Source organism: Megalobrama amblycephala, linkage group LG12 (genome assembly GCF_018812025.1).
Source record: "Megalobrama amblycephala isolate DHTTF-2021 linkage group LG12, ASM1881202v1, whole genome shotgun sequence".
In the NCBI taxonomy this organism is placed as follows: Eukaryota; Metazoa; Chordata; class Actinopteri; order Cypriniformes; family Xenocyprididae; genus Megalobrama; species Megalobrama amblycephala.
In genome coordinates this window covers 20089759-20109600 of record NC_063055.1, presented here as the reverse complement: position 1 = coordinate 20109600, position 19842 = coordinate 20089759, and the positions used below count along the sequence as shown (strand labels likewise).

The 19842-nt window shown below is 35.2% G+C and overlaps 2 protein-coding genes across 13 annotated transcripts; both read right to left on the bottom strand.

Annotated features, from left to right (window-relative positions):
- Positions 1-1588: 1588 nt before the first annotated feature.
- ppdpfa (pancreatic progenitor cell differentiation and proliferation factor a) lies at positions 1589-3766 on the bottom strand. Its single transcript, XM_048209525.1, has 5 exons — positions 3610-3766; positions 2526-2631; positions 2331-2408; positions 2090-2186; positions 1589-2002 (listed from the first exon to the last, which is right to left on the bottom strand). The coding sequence occupies exons 2-5, from the start codon at positions 2578-2580 to the stop codon at positions 1879-1881; spliced, it is 354 nt and encodes a 117-aa protein (XP_048065482.1). The 5' UTR covers positions 2581-2631; positions 3610-3766; the 3' UTR covers positions 1589-1878.
- Positions 3767-4316: 550 nt separating this feature from the next.
- On the bottom strand, positions 4317-19337 carry tpd52l2a (tpd52 like 2a). Of its 12 annotated transcripts, none has more exons than XM_048209514.1 (10): positions 19151-19337; positions 18618-18715; positions 16282-16430; positions 15934-15993; positions 11005-11052; positions 8916-9017; positions 6549-6572; positions 6155-6199; positions 5733-5781; positions 4317-5558 (listed from the first exon to the last, which is right to left on the bottom strand). In XM_048209514.1, the coding sequence occupies exons 1-10, from the start codon at positions 19167-19169 to the stop codon at positions 5490-5492; spliced, it is 663 nt and encodes a 220-aa protein (XP_048065471.1). In that variant the 5' UTR covers positions 19170-19337; the 3' UTR covers positions 4317-5489. The 12 variants fall into 12 exon arrangements, 9 of the variants coding, with proteins under 9 accessions (XP_048065471.1, XP_048065473.1, XP_048065472.1 ...); XR_007187421.1 differs by having other exon boundaries at positions 5533-5558; positions 6459-6572; positions 19151-19336; XM_048209516.1 differs by lacking the exon at positions 6155-6199 and having other exon boundaries at positions 19151-19336.
- Between the last annotated feature and the right edge of the window lie 505 nt (positions 19338-19842).

Here is a 19842-nt window from a genome sequence, read left to right as displayed (position 1 = left end):
AACAGAAAGTTTATAATAATAATAATAATAAAAAAAGGCTGAAATAATAAACAGAATGACATTTGGGAATGCTAAGCATGCTAACTGGAAACCCTTTTCCTGTTTCCAAACACTCTGGGAACAGCGAAGCAAGCTTGAAACACTTCCAAGAACGTATCTGTACACAAACTTTTCTGTGTGCACGTGTTCACCTTTGTACAGGGTAAGCTTGAAGGGCGGAGGAGCGCTCGTGAAGCTCGCTGGGAGATTCCAGAGACAGACTGAGACTGTTTTTAGCTCTTGTCTCTGTTTAGAAACAACTGTGGGATCGGTGTGGAAAGTGTGCGGCACTGAAATATTATTATAGGTGAAAGGCAAGCTATATGGAATCCATATGACCCAAATAGCAACATTCAACGTTCAAGTTAAGAATTTTTTCTGTATGTTCTCTAAACTATCAAAACGTCTAGGACTTAAATGTTTTAAAAATGTTTTTTCTTGGTTACAGGAACGTTAAGAACAGTCCACTTTATCATTTCACAAACGCTAACGTCGTGCTAACGTTTTGAGAATATTATTAAAGACCACATAACTTTGAACGAACGATTAATCTTACTGGAATAATTGTTGTTCAATCCTTGCCAAACGTTAGCAAAAGCTGGGTTAATATGGCTAACGGCACTTTAGGCTAAAGTAGCATTTGGTCATCCTAACATAATTCAGAAGTAATACAGAAGCTTCAACATATAGCTAATACAGCAGGCTGTATTTGAAGACTTAAGATGCAAAAGCCTCTAAGTGCCGTCTGGAATTTTCTTCTAAAATGAGCATTTTTATCAAGCTTGTATGTTCAGGTTCAGTAATTTCACTTTAATGGCAAACAATAGGTCCTTTTCATTGCCATTCAAGTGAAATAACTGAACATAAACATACAAGCTTGATAAAAATGCTCATTTTAGAAGAAAATTTCAGATGGCACTTCATTCAGTCTTCATTTACACTGACCTATTTATCAAAATTCTTGAGAGAATTGTTTAAATGGTATATTGTGTAGGCCATGGTTACCAAAAACAACCAAGTTATTTTTGACTAATAATCTGCCAGTTCTTTGATTAGCAACAGATATAGGGGGGGAATTAGAAGTGTGCAAAAATACCTTCCTTTTATTTGCCATTAACACTTTTGTGTTGCACAGATGACCATGTTGCAGCTATTATTTTTGTTTAACTGGTTTCTAAAAGTTAATTCTGCCAGATGGAAGAGCCAGCTTTAGTTTCTTGTTGCCACATATACAATAGCTACATCCAATGGCAGCAGGTGTAGTGTTATATAAACTGTATTAGTGTGTCCTGTCTTAGCACATGTGTTTTAATCGCACCAAAGCCTGCCTAATTCCAAACATCTTGCACACAGGCTGTTGATTAGCAGCAAATTCTCTGTAGAATAGCAGAGTCAGTGAACAGAGACTGTTTAGTGCTAATCCCAGTATGAGAGTGCATTGATAGCCTAATAGTGATTCACCATAATCCAACTGTATATGATCATTTTAATAATATGCTGTGTAATGGCAGAATGCAGGAGGAATAGAAACACCATACTCATACCATACTTTGGGCTGCAATTAGTCATTTATTTATAGCAAATACAATATAATTGCAAAGTGCACCCAGTGATACAGTGACGAAAATACTCAAGTCAAATGGAAAGCTTTTTTTTTTTTTTTTTTTGCCATTTAGTTTTACAACTTTGATTTGGTCATAGATAAAAAAAAGAGCACTATATAGCATGACATAAAAAGCAGCCAGTTTTTACTAAAAAATAAAAAAAATGGAGCCTCCGTCGCCTGCTTCTGCCTGCGGTGACTCCTGGGTGAAGGATGTGGAATTGGGTCGGGGTGGTTTAAGAGGGGAGGGGGGATCCAGGCTCCTTTCCGGAGTCACTGCTCTCGCTCATTTGTCTCTTCATCACAATCTCCCGGGCAACGCAGGTTATCTGACCATTTGTCACTGTGTAGGTGCCAGCCCTGCCAATCAAAATCAAGAACACCTTGCATGAAAACCAGGACTCAAGAGCTCAGTCAAGTCAAACACATAACTGGTCTTAAACTCACTTCTGCTGGGATTCAAATCCATTGGGTGTCCCCATTTGATTCTGCTTCCCAAAGAAGAAACTGGACCACCAGTGGCCAGAGTCCTGTCGTGCCAGACCTGTCATGGAATTGGACATTGAGTTTTCTATTCCTTTACAAAGAAAGCTGACTGTATATACAAAATATGTACTATATAATGACTGATTATATGTATATTTTTACATGTATTTTAGGATATTGAGATGATTTTCAGATGATATACCTGGTGGGTGTGGAATGACCTCCCCAGTGTACTCCGAACTGCCACAGGAACTGTTGCTAGATGTAGATCCGATGCGCCCTGCAACATAAATAAACTTTTTAAAAAAGGAATAAAATAAAAAAGTATAACTATGTAATATATATATAACATGCATTAAATGTTCTTGATTAAAATGTAAAAAACTATTAAACTTACTTCGGTAGTAATCGTGGGTGGCGATAAGGGAACCGCTTGATGGAATTGCTGCCATTTTCCCCGTCCTCTAAGTGTCAACTGCGTGCAAGATGGAAAGATGGAAGACCTGTTTGAAAAAAATTTACAGCAATGATGAGAAATAATGTGTCTGAGGACGACAGCTGCATGGCACCACAACAATGTGGCCTTTGAAACACAAGGGCAGCTTGGAAAACAAATCAGGTAGGCAGATGCACACGCAATCTGTGCTGGAATTCAGCACACTCAAAGATTTAAAGAGGTTTTAGCCCTGTCAAGATCACACACGAGTTCAGTTCCAGTTGGTCAATGGTTTTGGAGAGAGAAACTGTCAGAACAGTTTTAACATTTGAAAGACATCTGAAACTACACATCCATCCCGGCTTCATATTATCTGTCATTAGTGTGAAAAGATGATACTTAACAGCTGTTACTTCAAGAATCAAATTTCCATATTCAGAGACCCACTTGCTTAGAACAACCATGATGCAGAATAGATAGTATTTCATGAGACTTGGTTATTAAAGTACCCGGTTGTCCAAGGCCGCCTGCTAGAAGTTGCTTTGAGCATTTAAAAGAAAGGGAAACTAATCAAAAAACAAAAATATATGGAATTCATGGGCTTCAGATTATACTTCAGTCATGCACACTAAATAAGTGCATCTTCTTATTTAGATTTTAACAATGTTTTAAGGTTACCAATATACAGTAGTAATAATAATAATAAGGAACAATGATTTCGTGTTTGTGTTGCTTTAGTTTCACATCAAGGACCTGCAGACGTCATTGTCAGGTTACAGATGGGAAGAGGGATTTACCACGTGACCTGGTTAATACCCTTCTGTGCTACATATATCAGATGAGACATTTAAATCACACCAGGACTTTGAAAAGCTGAAATGTAGCCTACTAAATTACTAAGAATAAAAGAAACCGTTAATTAAGTACAAAATACTAAGATAGGCTACGTTACAGAAAGCAAGATATAGGGTTTATCAGTTCTATTTGCAACCAACAACCAAAAATTAACATAATGATAATGAACTATTTTTCCTCAGTCCCTTACCTTTTATTTTTGGTGAGTGCTGATGTTGGTAAAGCACCAGAAGCAAGGCTTGGTCGAGTAAACGCTAGGCGACGGGGCCCATTTGTAGTTTGTTTTGTTGGGTGAGACCCTCCAAGGTCTTTCGCTCCTCCGCTCCAAATTCTACAGCATGTAGGGAGCACGGTCTATTTATTACCTGAGTGACGAGAAAAGCTCACCTCCCAGGGGGCGTGGCTTGGCAGCTGGCTCGAAGATAGAGACGCTGGGGGCGTGGTTTGCTCGCTGGCATGATATAATGGGCGTGGCCTGGCGGCTGGCACGCGGTTGACAGGTAAAAAACAATGTTTTCACAGAAATAAAGGGGGATGGTGTGTCCACATGTCGCCTTTCCATCAATCCATAACGGTCACATGCCTTCGAAGTTAGTTACAAAAGCAGCTTTATAAAGAAATAAAATAGCAAATATACTGTTAAGGATCTTATATTAACAGCGAGGTAAATAATAATAATAATTGCATACATGCGCATCCAATACTGTTAAATAAATCATCTCCTCCCAGTCTGTTAGAATAAGTCTAACAGAATAAAACTTTAATAACAGAATGCACAAATAAATGTTAAGTGTAGGACGAAAACACCTTTTTGTCGCCACCTGCTGTCTGTTATAATTATTGACCATTAAGTGAGGCTGCACGAGTGTGTGTGCATGCAGAGATCAAACCACAATATTCTCGTTTACTTCATTGTCTTTAATAAACCCTGAACAGTGTAGTACGTTACAGCCACCAAGCATCAAACATTTATGCAGTAGTTTTGTCAGTATGGTTACATTCTTTTACAGATCATTGCATGGATAATGCTTCCATCATCAGCACTAGCTGAATGAACACAAAGAATCAAAAAAATTAAGTAAACATGTGTTTTCCATCACCTCACAGTGAAATTGACCTTTTGCCCACCACAAGATTTGGATTAAACATTACAATCATTACATTTAATTATCTTACTTGAAAATATTAGCCTTCCATCTGATTAGTAATTAAATAATTTATAAAAACCCATCTTCTCACCAAATGCTTTTACGTTCATGGTTACAATAATGTACTCTGAAAAAGAAGGGGAAAAGTCTAATTCTATGCAAAACACCACAATCTAAAATACAGGAAACCAAGAAACAGGACAGATTATGTGTAGCTTGAATCTCTTAATGTCTTTTTTAGAACAGTTGCAGTTTATTATGACTTTGAAAACGGGGGGAAAACTCAAAACAGACAAGACAAGAAAATAACTGTGAATAATTTAGTACACACCTTCAGAGATGATAGATGATACACATCTGGTGCTCAAGTCTTGTCACAAGGAAAGCTTTAGCACCTTTTGCCCTGAGTAACAAGCAGGGTAAAAACCAGTGCAATATTCAATGTAGAAGGCATGTAACAATCATTAACAGCGGTGACAAAGCAGGCTGAGGAAGCCTTAAGTGTTTTAGGACATTCTAAAGGCGAGTTGTGCAAACATTTAACCTCTTTATGCTAATCGTAACAGACCATTTACTACTGAAGTGTCAGAGAAGCCCTGTTGTTTGACAAAATAAAATATTACAATACATTTAAAGGTAATTTGGCGCACAGAAGAAAACCCAACACTCCCAAAAAGGGTTCTCCAGTTTTTCAATATGCTAATTTGAGATGTTTTGTTTGACTACAATGCATTTGCAAAGGTGGCAGTCTTCAGATGTTCAAGTAATTGCTTGTTGGCAACTTAGTTTCATAAAGCATCATTTTCTGTCTGTACATTCATTTAAAGTTAATGTAGCTGTGGAGAAACTGGAGTGTATTTGGGTACAGCGTTTAAGGGGGATCACAGAGGTCAGTTCTCGGTCATGAGGTTGTGCTTCCTGCTCAGAAAGGTGCGTTGTTGCTGGTTGGCGAATGGTCGCTCTCTCCATTTGATCGCCCCATTACTTTGTACTTTAGGAGACATAACAGAAAAGCACATGATGGATTGAGTAATAACAGCATAAACAAAACAAACATTATCAGCAACAGAAACAGACTAAGTTGTGCTAAGTTAAGCTAGAACTAAAATAGAAACCAAATAATGAGTTGATTTAAAAACATTCAATGTAGATGAACAGCTCTAACCTTCATATTCTCTACTTTGTCCTCGAAGGTTTTAAAGCTTGGCGAGTTCCTGAGGATATATTTTTAAAAAAAAAATTATAACAACCAATTAATACTGGCTTGAGTTTATTTATTTATTTACATGCAACCTAAAATGGGGGCTTTAAAAACCTAAAAAAAAAAAAATATTGACAGACACCTTTAAGACTTACATCTACCTGATACTATCTGTCTTTTTGCACCTGTTGTACTCTATATTGCTTCATGCAAATATGAAGCTATAAAAAGTGTATATACATTGGTTGCAAATGGTTGACTATTTCTTAAATTATAAAGTATTATAATTATCCTCATAGCAAAGAAGTTGAATAAAAAGATTTGTACAGGTCAGCCAGGTATTAATATGCAGAGGGAAACGGGTGAGAGAAGTGCTGGTAATTTACCTCATAGCTGGCATACTTAAAGAGTGACGCATGGAAAAGTTGCTACTGTGGAGGGCAGGTTGCAGACAGAGCGAGCAGAGAGAGTTAGCCGAGCAGACAGCGTTAGCCGAGCACAGAGCAGAGAGAAAGAGAGAGATTGCAGAGCACAATGAAAAACTCATTAAGACACCAGAACAAACTTTAGACAGGTAATCTTATATCTAACATCTCTATCATAGCTCTAATAACGTAAGGTCATGCAAAACTAAGACTTCAGTGACAGTGATAAACATAGATTCAGATACATCTATAGCTTCACAGGTACCATAGAATGTTCTATAGAAATCTTCACAGGTACAGGGGACTTCAAAAGGAAGATGGCTGCTACCTGTGCAGGCTCTCGTATAGCTCTTACCCAGAGTTAGAGTACGGCAGAGCCCTGAGCAGCCCGAACGCAGCGTTGTGGAGAAAAACACAGCAATAAACAAAAGAACCACTTCAAACCACTATCACAACATAATACTGATGATATTTAGGGCAAGAGAGTACGGAAGAGGATTAGGGCCAAGCAATAATAAAAAAATAAAACCATCTCGAGATTAAAGTTGTTAAATTTCGAGAAAAAACTCGTTAAATTTCAAGAAAAAAGTCGAGATAAAATGTTGAGAATAAAGTCATTAAATTACAAGAAAAACTCGTTAAATTTCAAGAAAAAAGTCGAGATAAAATGTTGAGAATAAACTCGTTAAATTACGAGAAAAAACTCGTTAAATTTTAAGAAAAGTCGAGATAAAATGTTGAGAATAAAGTCATTAAATTACGAGAAAAATGTCATTAAATTACAAAAACAAATTCGTTAAATTATGAGAAAAATGTTAAATTTCGAGAAAAAAGTCGAGATAAAATGTTGAGAATAAATTTAACGAATTTGTTTTTGTAATTTAATGACATTTTTCTCGTAATTTAATGACTTTATTCTCAACATTTTATCTAGACTTTCTCGAAATTTAACGAGTTTTTTTCTCGTAATTTAACGAGTTTATTCTCAACATTTTATCTAGACTTTCTCGAAATTTAACGAGTTTTTTCTCGAAATTTAACAACTTTAATCTCGAGATGGTTTTATTTTTTTTATTATTGCTTGGCCCTAATCCTTTTCCGTAAGAGAGAGTAAAATTAAAAGGTAGAAACAAATTGTGCAAATACAGGACGTACAATAGGATGTTAGTTGATGCTAACCTGCACTACCATTCATGATCATTGGGGTCAGTATTTTTTAAAATTAAATTAACACTTTTATTCAGCAAGGATGCATTATGTTGATCAAAAGTGACAGTAATCAGCTTCCACAAATAAATTAAGCAAGCAGCACAGCTATTTTCATCATTGGCAATAAGAAATATTTCCTGAGCACCAAATCAGCATATTAGAATGATTTCTGAAGAATCATGTGACACTGAAGACTGGAGTAATGATTCTGAAAATTCATCTTTACCATCACAGGAATGAATTACATTTGAAAATATATTAAAACTGAAAAGTTATTTTAACATTTATTTCACAATATTACTGTTTTTACTATATTTTTGGTCAAATAAATGCAGCCTTGTCATAGGATTCAAAAATCTTGCCGACCCCAAATTTTGAATGGTAGTGTATGTAACAGTTTTAGTCAGAGAAGCAAAAACAAGGGTACACAGAACACAGGAAGCATAATCACATGATTTAAGAAGCTATGCAAATATACAACCTGTTTATTTTTTGTCAAACCAGAGCAGAACATCTCATTTTGATAAGGTCTGTTCCTTGACACAGTGTTCAAAACAAGCTGTTCAATGCTAAACATCACAGAACTGTAGCCATCTGGAGATTTCCCATCACACAAATGCCCTATTATTGCAGCTACAGACAGTCAGTGGCTGTTGGCTAGAAGTCTGAAATCTGCTATGAAGACCAATATGTATTGAACTGAATGTCTGTTTGAAATTTGAATTAGTACCACCACCGGCCAATTTAAATTTAACATTAAATCAGAACTGACCCCATTTTCTTTTTTCATAGTCTCATCGCCAAAAACAACCATGGCGACGTAAAAGTGCATTACCAACGGCGACAGATGAAAGGATTCAATGGAATCAATTCAATGGAAAGGATTCCAGAAGAGAATACAATGCTGAATAAAGTCGTAATTTTTGTTATTTTTGGAAAAAAATTTATTTTCGATGCTTCAACAAATTCTAACTGACCCTCTGATGTCACATGGACTACTTTGATGATGTTTTTATTACCTTTCTGGACATGGACAGTATACCGTACATACACTTTCAATGGAGGGACAGAAAGCTCTCGGACTAAATCTAAAATATCTTAAACTGTGTTCCGAAGATGAACCGAGGTCTTACGGGTTTGGAAAGACATGAGGGTGAGTCATTAATGACATAATTTTCATTTTTGGGTGAACTAACCCTTTAAAAGGTGATATCTTAGTTTCTACCCATGCATTCTTGAAGTTTTATCAGAGAAAGTAAAAAGGACATTTGTCTAGACTTGAAAAGTGGTACTATGCTCCATTCTCTAATGAATACCTCTTTGAAAGTTGAAGGCACAAGACCAGCTTCAAAACATACATAGGAAAACAACCATCATATGAGAAATCAAAGGAATCACAGAGAAGGATGAAAAGGAAGATGAAAAGTTTAAGAGTTGAGAGATTTAGATTAGTAGTAGAAGGAAGAAAAATAGTGATTAGAGAAGGTATGCAGAGAAGGACAATAGAGTTCACCTCATCTCTCCAAATCGGTTTCTGATGGCAGAGCCCACTGTGGAGAACGCAGCTGATGTCATCTGACCTGCCTGAGACAGAGTCTCCTGAGTCCTCTTATAGCTACAGAGAAGAGAGAGAACCAGTTATATTTTAAACACATCAATTGGCATTGAGAGTTCAAAACGAGAGGCAACTAAAAACCAAAACAGCAACATAAAACATCTCTTTAGAGGTGAAAGCATCAAGAACATATCAACATTTTTAGATAGATAATATAGGCATGCAACTAAAGGTTTAAAGTAAACCTCAAACCTGAAAATGAAATTTTTCAAGTTATGAAAAAACAAAAAGCATCATCAAAGTAGCATGTGCAACTTAAGTTTGGGGTCTGTACATTTTTTTAAAAGCCCATTATGCTCATGCAATGCTGGACTTGTTTAATAAAAAAAATACAGAAATAGTATTTTAAAATATTATTACAACTTAAAATTACTGTTTTCTATTTGAATGTATTTTAAAATGTAATTTATTCCTGTGATGGCAAAGCTGAATTTTCAGCATCATTACTTCAGTCTTCAGAGTCACATGATCCTTCAGAAATCATTCTAATATACTGATTTGGTGCTCAAGAAAAATTTATTATATTTTTATAAATGTTGAAAACAGTTGTCTTGCTTAATATTTTTGTGGAAACTGTGATACATTCTTTGATGAATAGAAAGTTAGAAAGAACAGCATTTATTTTGAAATATAAATATTTTGTAACATTGTAAATGTATTTATTGTCACTTTTGATCAATTTAATGTTTCCTTGCTGAATAAAATCATTAATTTCTTTCAAATAAATCTTATTGACCCCAAACGTAATATTAGTGTAAAAGCATGGAATAGTGCATTCATTTTTTTGACCACAGAAAACAATAATAGATATGGGTTTGAATGACATAAGGGTGAATAAATAAGGATAGAATCTTCATTTTTGGGGAGAATTATTCTTTTAAAAGCTAACAAGACAAACTCTCTCGACACCTGTCTGTCCATCTTTCTGTACCAGATGCTGCTGCCTGAAACTTCCTGCACAGAATCTGCTTCACACACATTATCATCCTGACTCTCAAATACACAGACAAATGCACCATTCACAAACAGATGCACATGCATATACATTAGCACATGTCCTTTTCAAAAAATATACACCATTTTTTTTTCTTTACACAGTTCTTTCAGCCTCTCACACATAATGTAATCTCTAAAGCAAACAAGTACACAGCCACACAGGCTCCTTCACACAGCCTTCTAATGACCTTAGGTAAGACTAAGCCACTTTGCTTGGGGAAAATCCCATCATGTGTTCTCCAAGTCAGCTTTCTCAGCACATGCACAATCACTACACCCTTCCCGAACCACAAAACCTACCCTTTCTATGTAGCCTCAAGGTCTAAGATCAGACAGTATAGCAGATCATTGATATCTAACATGTCTGACAAGGGGGTTAGTGTGGTGGCTATGGATCTGGGTTGGCAATTCAAAAGACAAAGGTTTGACAACTTTTATTGAGACCACTGTGCCTGTGAGGAAGATTTCAACCTAAAAAATATTTTTTAGTAAAAATTTCCGTCTGTCCTTCCTTCCTTGATGATCTGATCTCATTGACATCAGAGGGGTCTAGTGGGTCACACCATGACGGTTAGGAAACTTTGCACTAATGTCACTGAGAAGCTTGTTGTTCAGTTTCTTAAACATCAGTGACATCAGTGTTGTTACAAGATTAAAGTCTCTCAATCTGAAGAGAAAGGATTTTAACCTATTTCAGGGTTGAAGCATTGTTGAGTGCTGTTTTTCAAAACTATAATAACAATGGATAAAATATATGTATTAACATGTTTACATTATTATGCCCAGAGCTATATGCTTTAAAATTAAATTTAAATGTAAGATTTTAATTCACAATTTAACAACACATTTTATATGGCAGGTTGAAGCTGAAAAAAAAAAAAAAAAAAACCCCACATAAAAATGCAGACACATTTTGAACATCTAAAATTAAAATAAAATGCATTTATAATAAAAAAATAAAAAAATAAAAAATAAATAATATCAAACTTACGCATCAGAACGTCCAATGTCCTCAAGTGTGGCTGAAGCAGTAAGGTATCTACAAACACAAATTGCCACATTACTAACATTTAATAACATACAAAAGTCTTATTTAAATTCTGTGAACTGTGCACACTGCAATAAACTTATGGATGTCAAAAAATTGACATTAGACCTCAAATTGATGACAAAATGAAAGGGCTAAAAAGTTGTCAGTCTAGAACACAAACCTAAACTTTAAAGGATTAGTCCACTTTCAAATAAAATTTTCCTGATAATTTACTCACCCCCATGTCATCCAAGATGTTCATGTCTTTCTTTCTTCAGTTGAAATGAAATTAAGTTTTTTGATAAAAACATTCCAGGATTATTCTCCATATAGTGGACTTCAATGGAGCCCAAACGGTTGAAGGTCAAAATTACAGTTTCAGTGCAGCTTCAAAGAGCTTTAAACGATACCAGACGAGGAATAAAGGTCTTATCTAGCGAAATGATCAATCATTTTAGATTTTTTTTTTTTAAATGTATATGATTTATATAAACAAATGATCGCCTTCCAAGTGCTTCCTCCAAAATCGCACTTTTGTATTCTTCAAAAAGCTTACGCTGTATGTCCTACGCCTTCCCTATTCTAGTTACGGAAAAAATGGAACTGGCACAGCGTTCGTTCCATAAGTTGAATAGGGAAGCCGTAGGACATACAGCGCAAGCTTTTTGAAGAATATGAAAGTGCGGTTTTGGCGGAACCACTTGGAAGGCGATCATTTGTTTATATAAAGCATATACATTTAATTAAAAAAAAAAAAAAAGCCAGATCGTTTTGCTAGATAAGACCCTTATTCCTCGTCTGGTATCGTTTAAAGCCCTTTGAAGCTGCACTGAAACTGTAACTTTGACCTTCAACTGTTTGGGCTCCATTGAAGTCCACTATAAAGAGGATAATCCTGGAATGTTTTTATCAAAAACCTTAACTTCTTTTCGACTGAAGAAATAAAGACATGAACATCTTGGATGACATGGGGGTGAGTAAATTATCAGGAAAATTTTATTTGAAAGTGAACTAATCCTTTAAAGGTGCTACAGAGGATCTTTTCGTCAACTGAGAAACCAAAGACTGTTACTGAGTTTTTGAAATGAGCGCATGTGTAAGAACAGCCCCCCTCCTTCACAGCTCATTTCGAGGGAACGCCTCCCAAAACTCATGCACGAGTATTGGAACACGATTGTTTACCACTGGCATTCACTGTGTCGTGTTAGTGGATTCATTATGTCGGACTCACCGCATGTAACTCATAATCTGCAGTTGTTACTCCTGTCTCCTGACAAAAACATTGCATGCGGCGCCTGTGGAGTGTGGAAAGTTACTGGAGCGCGCAGCTGCGCACGTCTCGCACAAGGAACGTCATGGCAGTGATTGACAAGCCAGAGGGCCAATCGTTTACGCTGATGTTTTAAAGGCCCTACCTCGTGCACAGATGATGTATATTAATATTATTCCTTTCAGTGCACCTAATAAATGGTCTTTTATCAGTTAGTAAAGACAGTTTCAAGTAATATTGCAAAAATGTATAAAACAAAACATCCTCTGTAGCACCTTTAATAGAATTTAGACACACAGATCTGAAAGCAAATCACCACCCAGGGATGTTGAAAAACTCCTAAAACAGGTCTGACTTCTTTTAGGCTTCATTGTCTTAAAACCCTCCCTAACACTATATGTGAGCTCTTTTTGTGTGTATACATAAATTATACATTACTGAGTACACTGTAAAACCTGATAAGTTCAGAGTACTCAATTATTGTAGACACAGATTTAAATAAAGCAACTCAAATCTTTTAAGTAAAGAATAATTATAAATAATTGTCAAACTCAGTTTTTTAAAGTTTAAGCCCACTGTACTTAAAACTATTGTTTACCATATGAAATGTTTCTTATTTTTCAATTATTTTGATGCAGTGGATGTAAAACCCAATAAATTCAGATTACTCAAAACATTTAAGTAAACAAAAAAAAAAAATTATATTTCAAATTCGGTAATTACACTTTAACTGAAGTACTGAATAAACTAATACCTAGTCTTTACGGTTAAGTGGTAGTTTGCAACAGCACACCAACATGTGCTAATGTAACTATCAAAGAGACTATCACTTTTTACTTGCATGAACATCAACATGCAGTATATATATTTTGCAGCCCTTTCTCGACCTAACCACAGGCACTACTCCTCACCACGATGGCATCCCTAAACACTTCAACATCACAGAAACACATTTAAATACCAAAATAACAGAACATTAAACAATAACACATATTCGCCTATATTAATCTTGTGCAAAAACACAAAAAATAATTTCAACATTTATTCTCCCTTACAGAGTGTGACGCAAAGCATGCTGAGAACTTGAAATCTGCTGCAACTCAGTTTAATGTTGAATGGACTCTTTTGATAACGTCGGTTACGTCGATAACATCGGCAATGAAGTGACAAGGATGACGTCACTTTATATCGCTCAGTAAACGTAAAAATAATAATTTTATGTACAAGGGTTTATTCAAAAATGTTGAGCTACACAAAAATAAAACTAAACTGTAAACTAAAACTAAACGTAATTGTTTTAAGTACCATCAATGATTTAAAGGATTAGTTCACTTTCAAATTAAAATTTCCTGATAATTTACTCACCCCAATGTCATCCAAGATGTTCATGTCTTTCTTTCGTCAGTCGAAAAGAAATTAAAGGTCCCGTTCTTCGTGATCCCATGTTTCAAACTTTAGTTAGTGTGTAATGTTGTTGTTAGAGTATAAATAAAATCTGTAAAATTTTAAAGCTCAAAGTTCAATGCCAAGCGAGATATTTTATTTAACAGAAGTCGCCTACATCGAACGGCCAGTTTGGACTACATCCCTCTACTTCCTTCATTAATGATGTCACTAAAACAGTTTTTTGACTAACCTCCGCCCACAGGAATACACAAGAGTTGCGTTTGTAGAGTGTGTTTGTCGCCATGTCGTCGAAACGCTGTTATTTTCATCCCGCAGTCCAATCACCGGGTCTGATTCCGGCTCAAATTGATAGGGTAAAATTAAAGACATGTTTACAATAACACTGAGCGCATGCATCTCCACGTTATGGTAAGAGGCGTGACCTTTCCGGGCAAGGAGCGCTAAACTGCTGTCGAATCACAACACAGGAACCGCTGGCACAATCAGAACTCGTTACGTATTTCTGAAGGAGGGACTTCATAGAACAAGGAAGTCATCAGCCGTTTTTATGACAGTGGAAACAGCGGTATACTGATAAGTAAATTATGTGAAAAATACTGTGTTTTTTTACACGCGAAACATGAACACATGTTATATTGCACACTATAAACACAATCAAAGCTTCAAAAAAACCACGAAAAACGGGACCTTTAAGGTTTTTGATGAAAACATTCCAGGATTTTTCCTACATATAGAGGACTTCAATGGCCTCCAAACGGTTGAAGGTCAAAATTACAGTTTACAGTGATCCCAAACGAGAAATAAGGGTCTTATATAGAGAAACCATCGCTCATTTTCTAAAACAAAAAATTAAAAATTGTATACGTTTTAACCATAAACGCCCATCTTGAACTAGCTCTCTTCTTCTTCTCTATTTGAATTCCAGCAGTGTAGACGCTGCTAAGTGTATTACTGCCCTCCTCAGGTCAAAGTTTGAACTAAATTGTCATATAGAATATGCTAGTGCAAGTATATAACAATTAGTTCAAACTTTGACCTGAGGAGGGCAGTAATACACTTAGCAGTGTCTACACTACCGGAATTCTAATAGAGAAGAAGAAGAGAGCTAGTTCAAGATGAGCTTTTATTGTTAAAACTTGTATTTTTTTTTTTTTTTAGAAAATGAGCGATGGTTTCTCTAGATAAGACCCTTATTCCTTGTCTGGGATCGTGTAGAACGTTTTGAAGCTGCACTGAGACTGAAATTTTGACCTTCAACCATTTGGACACCATTGAAGTCCACTATATGGAGAAAAATATTGGAATGTTTTCATCAAAAACCTTAATTTCTTTTCGGCTGAAGAGAGAAGGACATGGACATCTTTGATGATATGGGGGTGAGTAAATTATCAGGAAATTTTAATTTGAAAGTGAACTAATCCTTTAACAGACTTTAATTGCAGCATACTCAATCTTTACAAGTTAGTAGTACTGTTCGGGTTTACAGTGTACTAATCTCAAAATATTCTGTTGAAGAGCATCAAAAATCTGAATGTTTCCATACCTTTTTTTTTTTTTTTTTTTTTTTTATGCACCTTAATTAAGGGCTGATATCATATTTTGGGCAGAATATATCTGCATTTAAAACTGGGTGGGAGGGAACGTCTGTTTATTCATTCATTCAAACTGCACAGGTGTAACCACAAAGACTAAATCCAGACAAAAAGGACATCTGAGCTTGGCATCAATAGGAAGTAAGAGACAAATATAATGAAACTGAAAGGTTATTTTGTACTTTTGGCTTGTAACATTGAGGAACCTTCCTCAATGTTACAAACAAAAAGGACTAAATAACCTTTTAGTTTTGTATTTTTTCTTATTTCATCTTATTTTGTTATATTTGCCTCTCACTTCACAGGGCATCAGAAGCTAGCCAGCTTCATTGTTCAAGTAATATAATCAAAACTAATAAAACATGGCTTGATTAATAATTGATCTATTAATTATGAAAGAAATAATGTCATAGAATAGAGGTAATTACCACAAAATCTTTTTTTTTTTTTTTTTGGAAAGCTGGCAAACTCCCTTATGGAAAGGGAACATTGAAACATTCATTTGTTTGGAATGAACATACAAAGGATACAAATGAAACAGAAACAAGAGGGCAGCAGGTCCACACCTAGCAAACAGAATCACAAGACCAAGCAACTACAGGCAAAAGAGAGAAAACTCACAAATTAGACGAGGTAACTCTACGATTCAAGTCTCCAAGAGTTTGTGAGGTTCTCATATAACTAGAAGCAGAAATATAGAAACATTAACGGAAACTAAAAAGGTTTCTTTTTCCCAAAATGGTTTAAGCTGAGAGGCTAGTAAAAGAACACCAACGATTAGCTTCAAGAAAATAGGCCTGCAGAGATATTCATTTGATATATTCAGATAATAATAATAATAATAAAATATTATGTCCCTTCAGTGGGCACTTTTAAGAGATTCAGACAGCACATAAAAACAGCATGAGATTAGAGAAGACAGATGTTAAGATGATCTTCAAACAGGTTTAACAGACAGAAAGTACTCACGCATTGGAGCACTGAACGTCATGCCAGCCTTTGGTGATGTTCTGTTTGATTTCAGAGAGGGGACTGATGCCAAGCCTGCGCTTGAGCTCAGCGGCGTGCCTCTCCTTTGCCATGAGAACCTGTCTCAGTGTCTGAATCTCGTCGTCAACCTAACACAGAAAAATAAAAGATAAACCTAAACAAATGCTTAGAATGACTGGCCTCACCATAAAAATAATACATTTTATTAGTGATGCACCAAAATGATTTTTCTTACAGGAAAAAAAAAAAAAAAAAAAAAAACTGACACAAAGGTAAAGTTTTGGTAATTGGGAAAATGTCTTCTAAGGTGATAAATTGAACCAGTCTTAGTGAGTTGAAGTTCTTCGGGCAGATATCTCATCCAAACGTGTTTTACATATTACTACTCTAGCGTCCAAACTGCTTAAATGTCACCGATTTTGGCCCTTTAAAACTATTTTTTATTATCATATATATATATATATATATATATATATATATATATATATATATATATATATATATATATATATATATATATATATATATATATATATATATATATATAATAAAAATATTATATAGAATTTTACATTTTTTTCTTTTTCTTTTTTTTTCTTGCTGTTACAGACGAATATTTTTGTTTGCAGAAATTTTGCTGCATCACTACATTTTATGTTTTACATCACACTTTGGAAAAAAAAAAAAAAAAAAAAAAAAAAGTACACAATGTAACTTTTTGCCCTCTAGCAAAAAAACAAAACTGCATGTATTTTGCGGAAGAACATTGTTTTGGTTGTGCTTCAGCTCTGCATGACTGTGGATGAATTTGGTTATACTTCTCATAAAACATTCACTACTAGGCTTAAGAGATATAACCAGTTTAGATAGAAAGGATCTCAAGAGGACTAGCTGAAGACATTACTGAAGCTATACCCATTAATAGGCATGATACTTCCTTGAAAATACATTCCAGCACAGTGCTACAACAACCATAATGAAATAACCCTTCACAATGATGCTTTACAATGAACTCTGTTAGAGAGCTACATATGGAAATTTATTTGTTCAATAAAATACTTTAAATCACCTGTTGAGTAATAAAATCTTTTACAACATTTCAAATCCCTCAGTTCTCGCCAACTCCGAAAAGCCAAGCCAAGCCAATGTCGATTCTCGTTTTATTACGAGCTCTGTCGCATTCTCTTTTTGCCAGCAGACAATTGTCCGCTGTTTTTGTTTTAAACGGGTGATTCCCCAAAGGTTTGAGATTTAGTGTGCTTCAGGTCAACCTTTCCCACTTGTTGTGACAACTAACCTATACACACGTTAAGGTAGCCACCTTTTCTTACAGATATGTAAGAAGTTCCTGTGAAAACCATCCCGACAGGTCTAAAATTTAAAACACTTATAATAGGATTACCATAGTGAATCAGGATAAAATAAAAACACGTTTTCATAGAACAATTGATGATGTATTGACATTTAAATTTTGTTCATTTTGAAAAAAGAAAAAAAAAAAATTACATAATGTACCTTTAACATAAAAATAAACACATTAAATACACTTGCAGAATAACCAAGATGCTCTTTTCTATTCACAAATGCAGAAAGTGACCAGTGGCTCTCAACAGATACTCACCCTCATATCATTCCAAAACCATACGACTTTCGTTCATCTTTGGAACACAGATTATATTTTTAATGAAATCAGAGATTTCTGTCCCTCCATTTAAAGTCTATTAACCCAAAACATTCATGAGAGATCATAAAATGATTCGATATGAATCCATATGAATCGAGAGGTTTAAAAGTCTTTATTTGATATCAAATTTAATTTAGGATTTAAACGGCAAAAAAAATTTGCACTGAAATTTGGCAAACAGAAGCTCAAGCAATGAGGTTCATTCTTGTGTGCCAAACAAGTACGTTTGAGCTTCTGTTCATCATATTTAATTAATCTCTGCATGTTCGCTGACCATAAAAGCATAAATTAAATCATTTAAAGTGATCATGTCTCTTCAGTAGACTTGGATTAAACCATTAGATTCATAGATTTATTTTATATTTTTCTCTTTATGAATGTTTTGAACCATTTTGGGGTGTACAGACTTTCACTTAAAGGGCAGATATCTCTGAGATTTCATTAAAAATATCTACATTTGTGTTTTGAAGATGAACAATTGGGTTTGGAACAGCAGAATGGTGAGTAATTGATGAGAGAATTCTCCCGTTAATACAACACAACATTTCATATAATTTTTAGTTGTGCTTTAAGTGTGAGGGTTAACTCTTGGAGTAAAGAGTTCAGTGGTGGTGGATAAAGTCTGCGGTACCTTGGTGAGTTCCACCTGTATCTCTTCTGCTTCTTCCTCTGTCAGGCCTGGTGGTAGAGTCCCTCCAATGGCTACACCTGGAGATATCACTGGAGAGCCTATGGACACATAAAAAATGCAGGGATTCAGGCCAGAAGAGCTGATGTACTGATACCGTCCGTGGGACTTCACAGGAGAGCCACAAGATCAGGGTGTGTGTGTTTATATAACAGGGGTGGCATTAAGGTTATCCAGACAGTGTTTCTTTTTAGTATCGCCAGCTAAGTCAACACAACATGATCAGCTGTCAGGCCGACCTGACCTGGCGTGTTATGTACCGACAGTTTTAGTGCATGCAATTGAAGGCAACAATGAAACACGATATTAAACGAAGCCTTTCATTAATATTTTGAGTTTTCCTATATGACACTCTCTTTATAACCCTTTAGATAAGGCTTGTTTTGTACTTTTTATTAGCGCCACCCACTCGGAAGACACGCATCTTTAGTGCACCTGCTCAAAACACAGAAAACTCACTCACAGACGACACTTACCGTGTTCAGAAGAGTCCATTTCTGATCTTCGATCAGGTTTACCTGCGTGTAAACAAATGTCACCGCGTATATTTTGGGATGGATGGGAAAAAGAGAGTTGACCCTGCCTGACTTGAGCGACATACACAAGAGGCTTTAGGTTTAACCAGAGACGAGCTTGAGCTTCCGGAGCGCGGATATGACGTCACCACGCCCTGCGCTCGCGCTTTTTAGGATTAAAACGACTTTTACCATTTTATATCTTTTACCTGAGGATACAGAACATAAATAACGTTACTTTTACGTGCTTTTCATGTACTTTTTGGTAATTTGATTTGGTTGCTGCTGGTACTGTCACTCTCATCTGAAGATACAATATATGGTGTAAAAGATGAGTGTTTATTGCATATTCTAATTAGCAATATTAAAATGTTGGTTAATACTTAATTCATAAATGCACCCTAATCATAATATTAAGTAATACATTAAAGGTTTAAATTAATTTAATTTTTATTTTATATGATTTATATTTATAAATATAAACAAAGTTTATGAAATTTTCTTTAAAAAAAAACATTTTCTTCAGCCTTTCTTCTTACACTTAACTCATCATCCATTATATTTTTTTATAATTTTATATATATATATATATATATATATATATATATATATAGTCATTTTGTTATTTTTATTTTAAGAAGAGTACTCTCAGC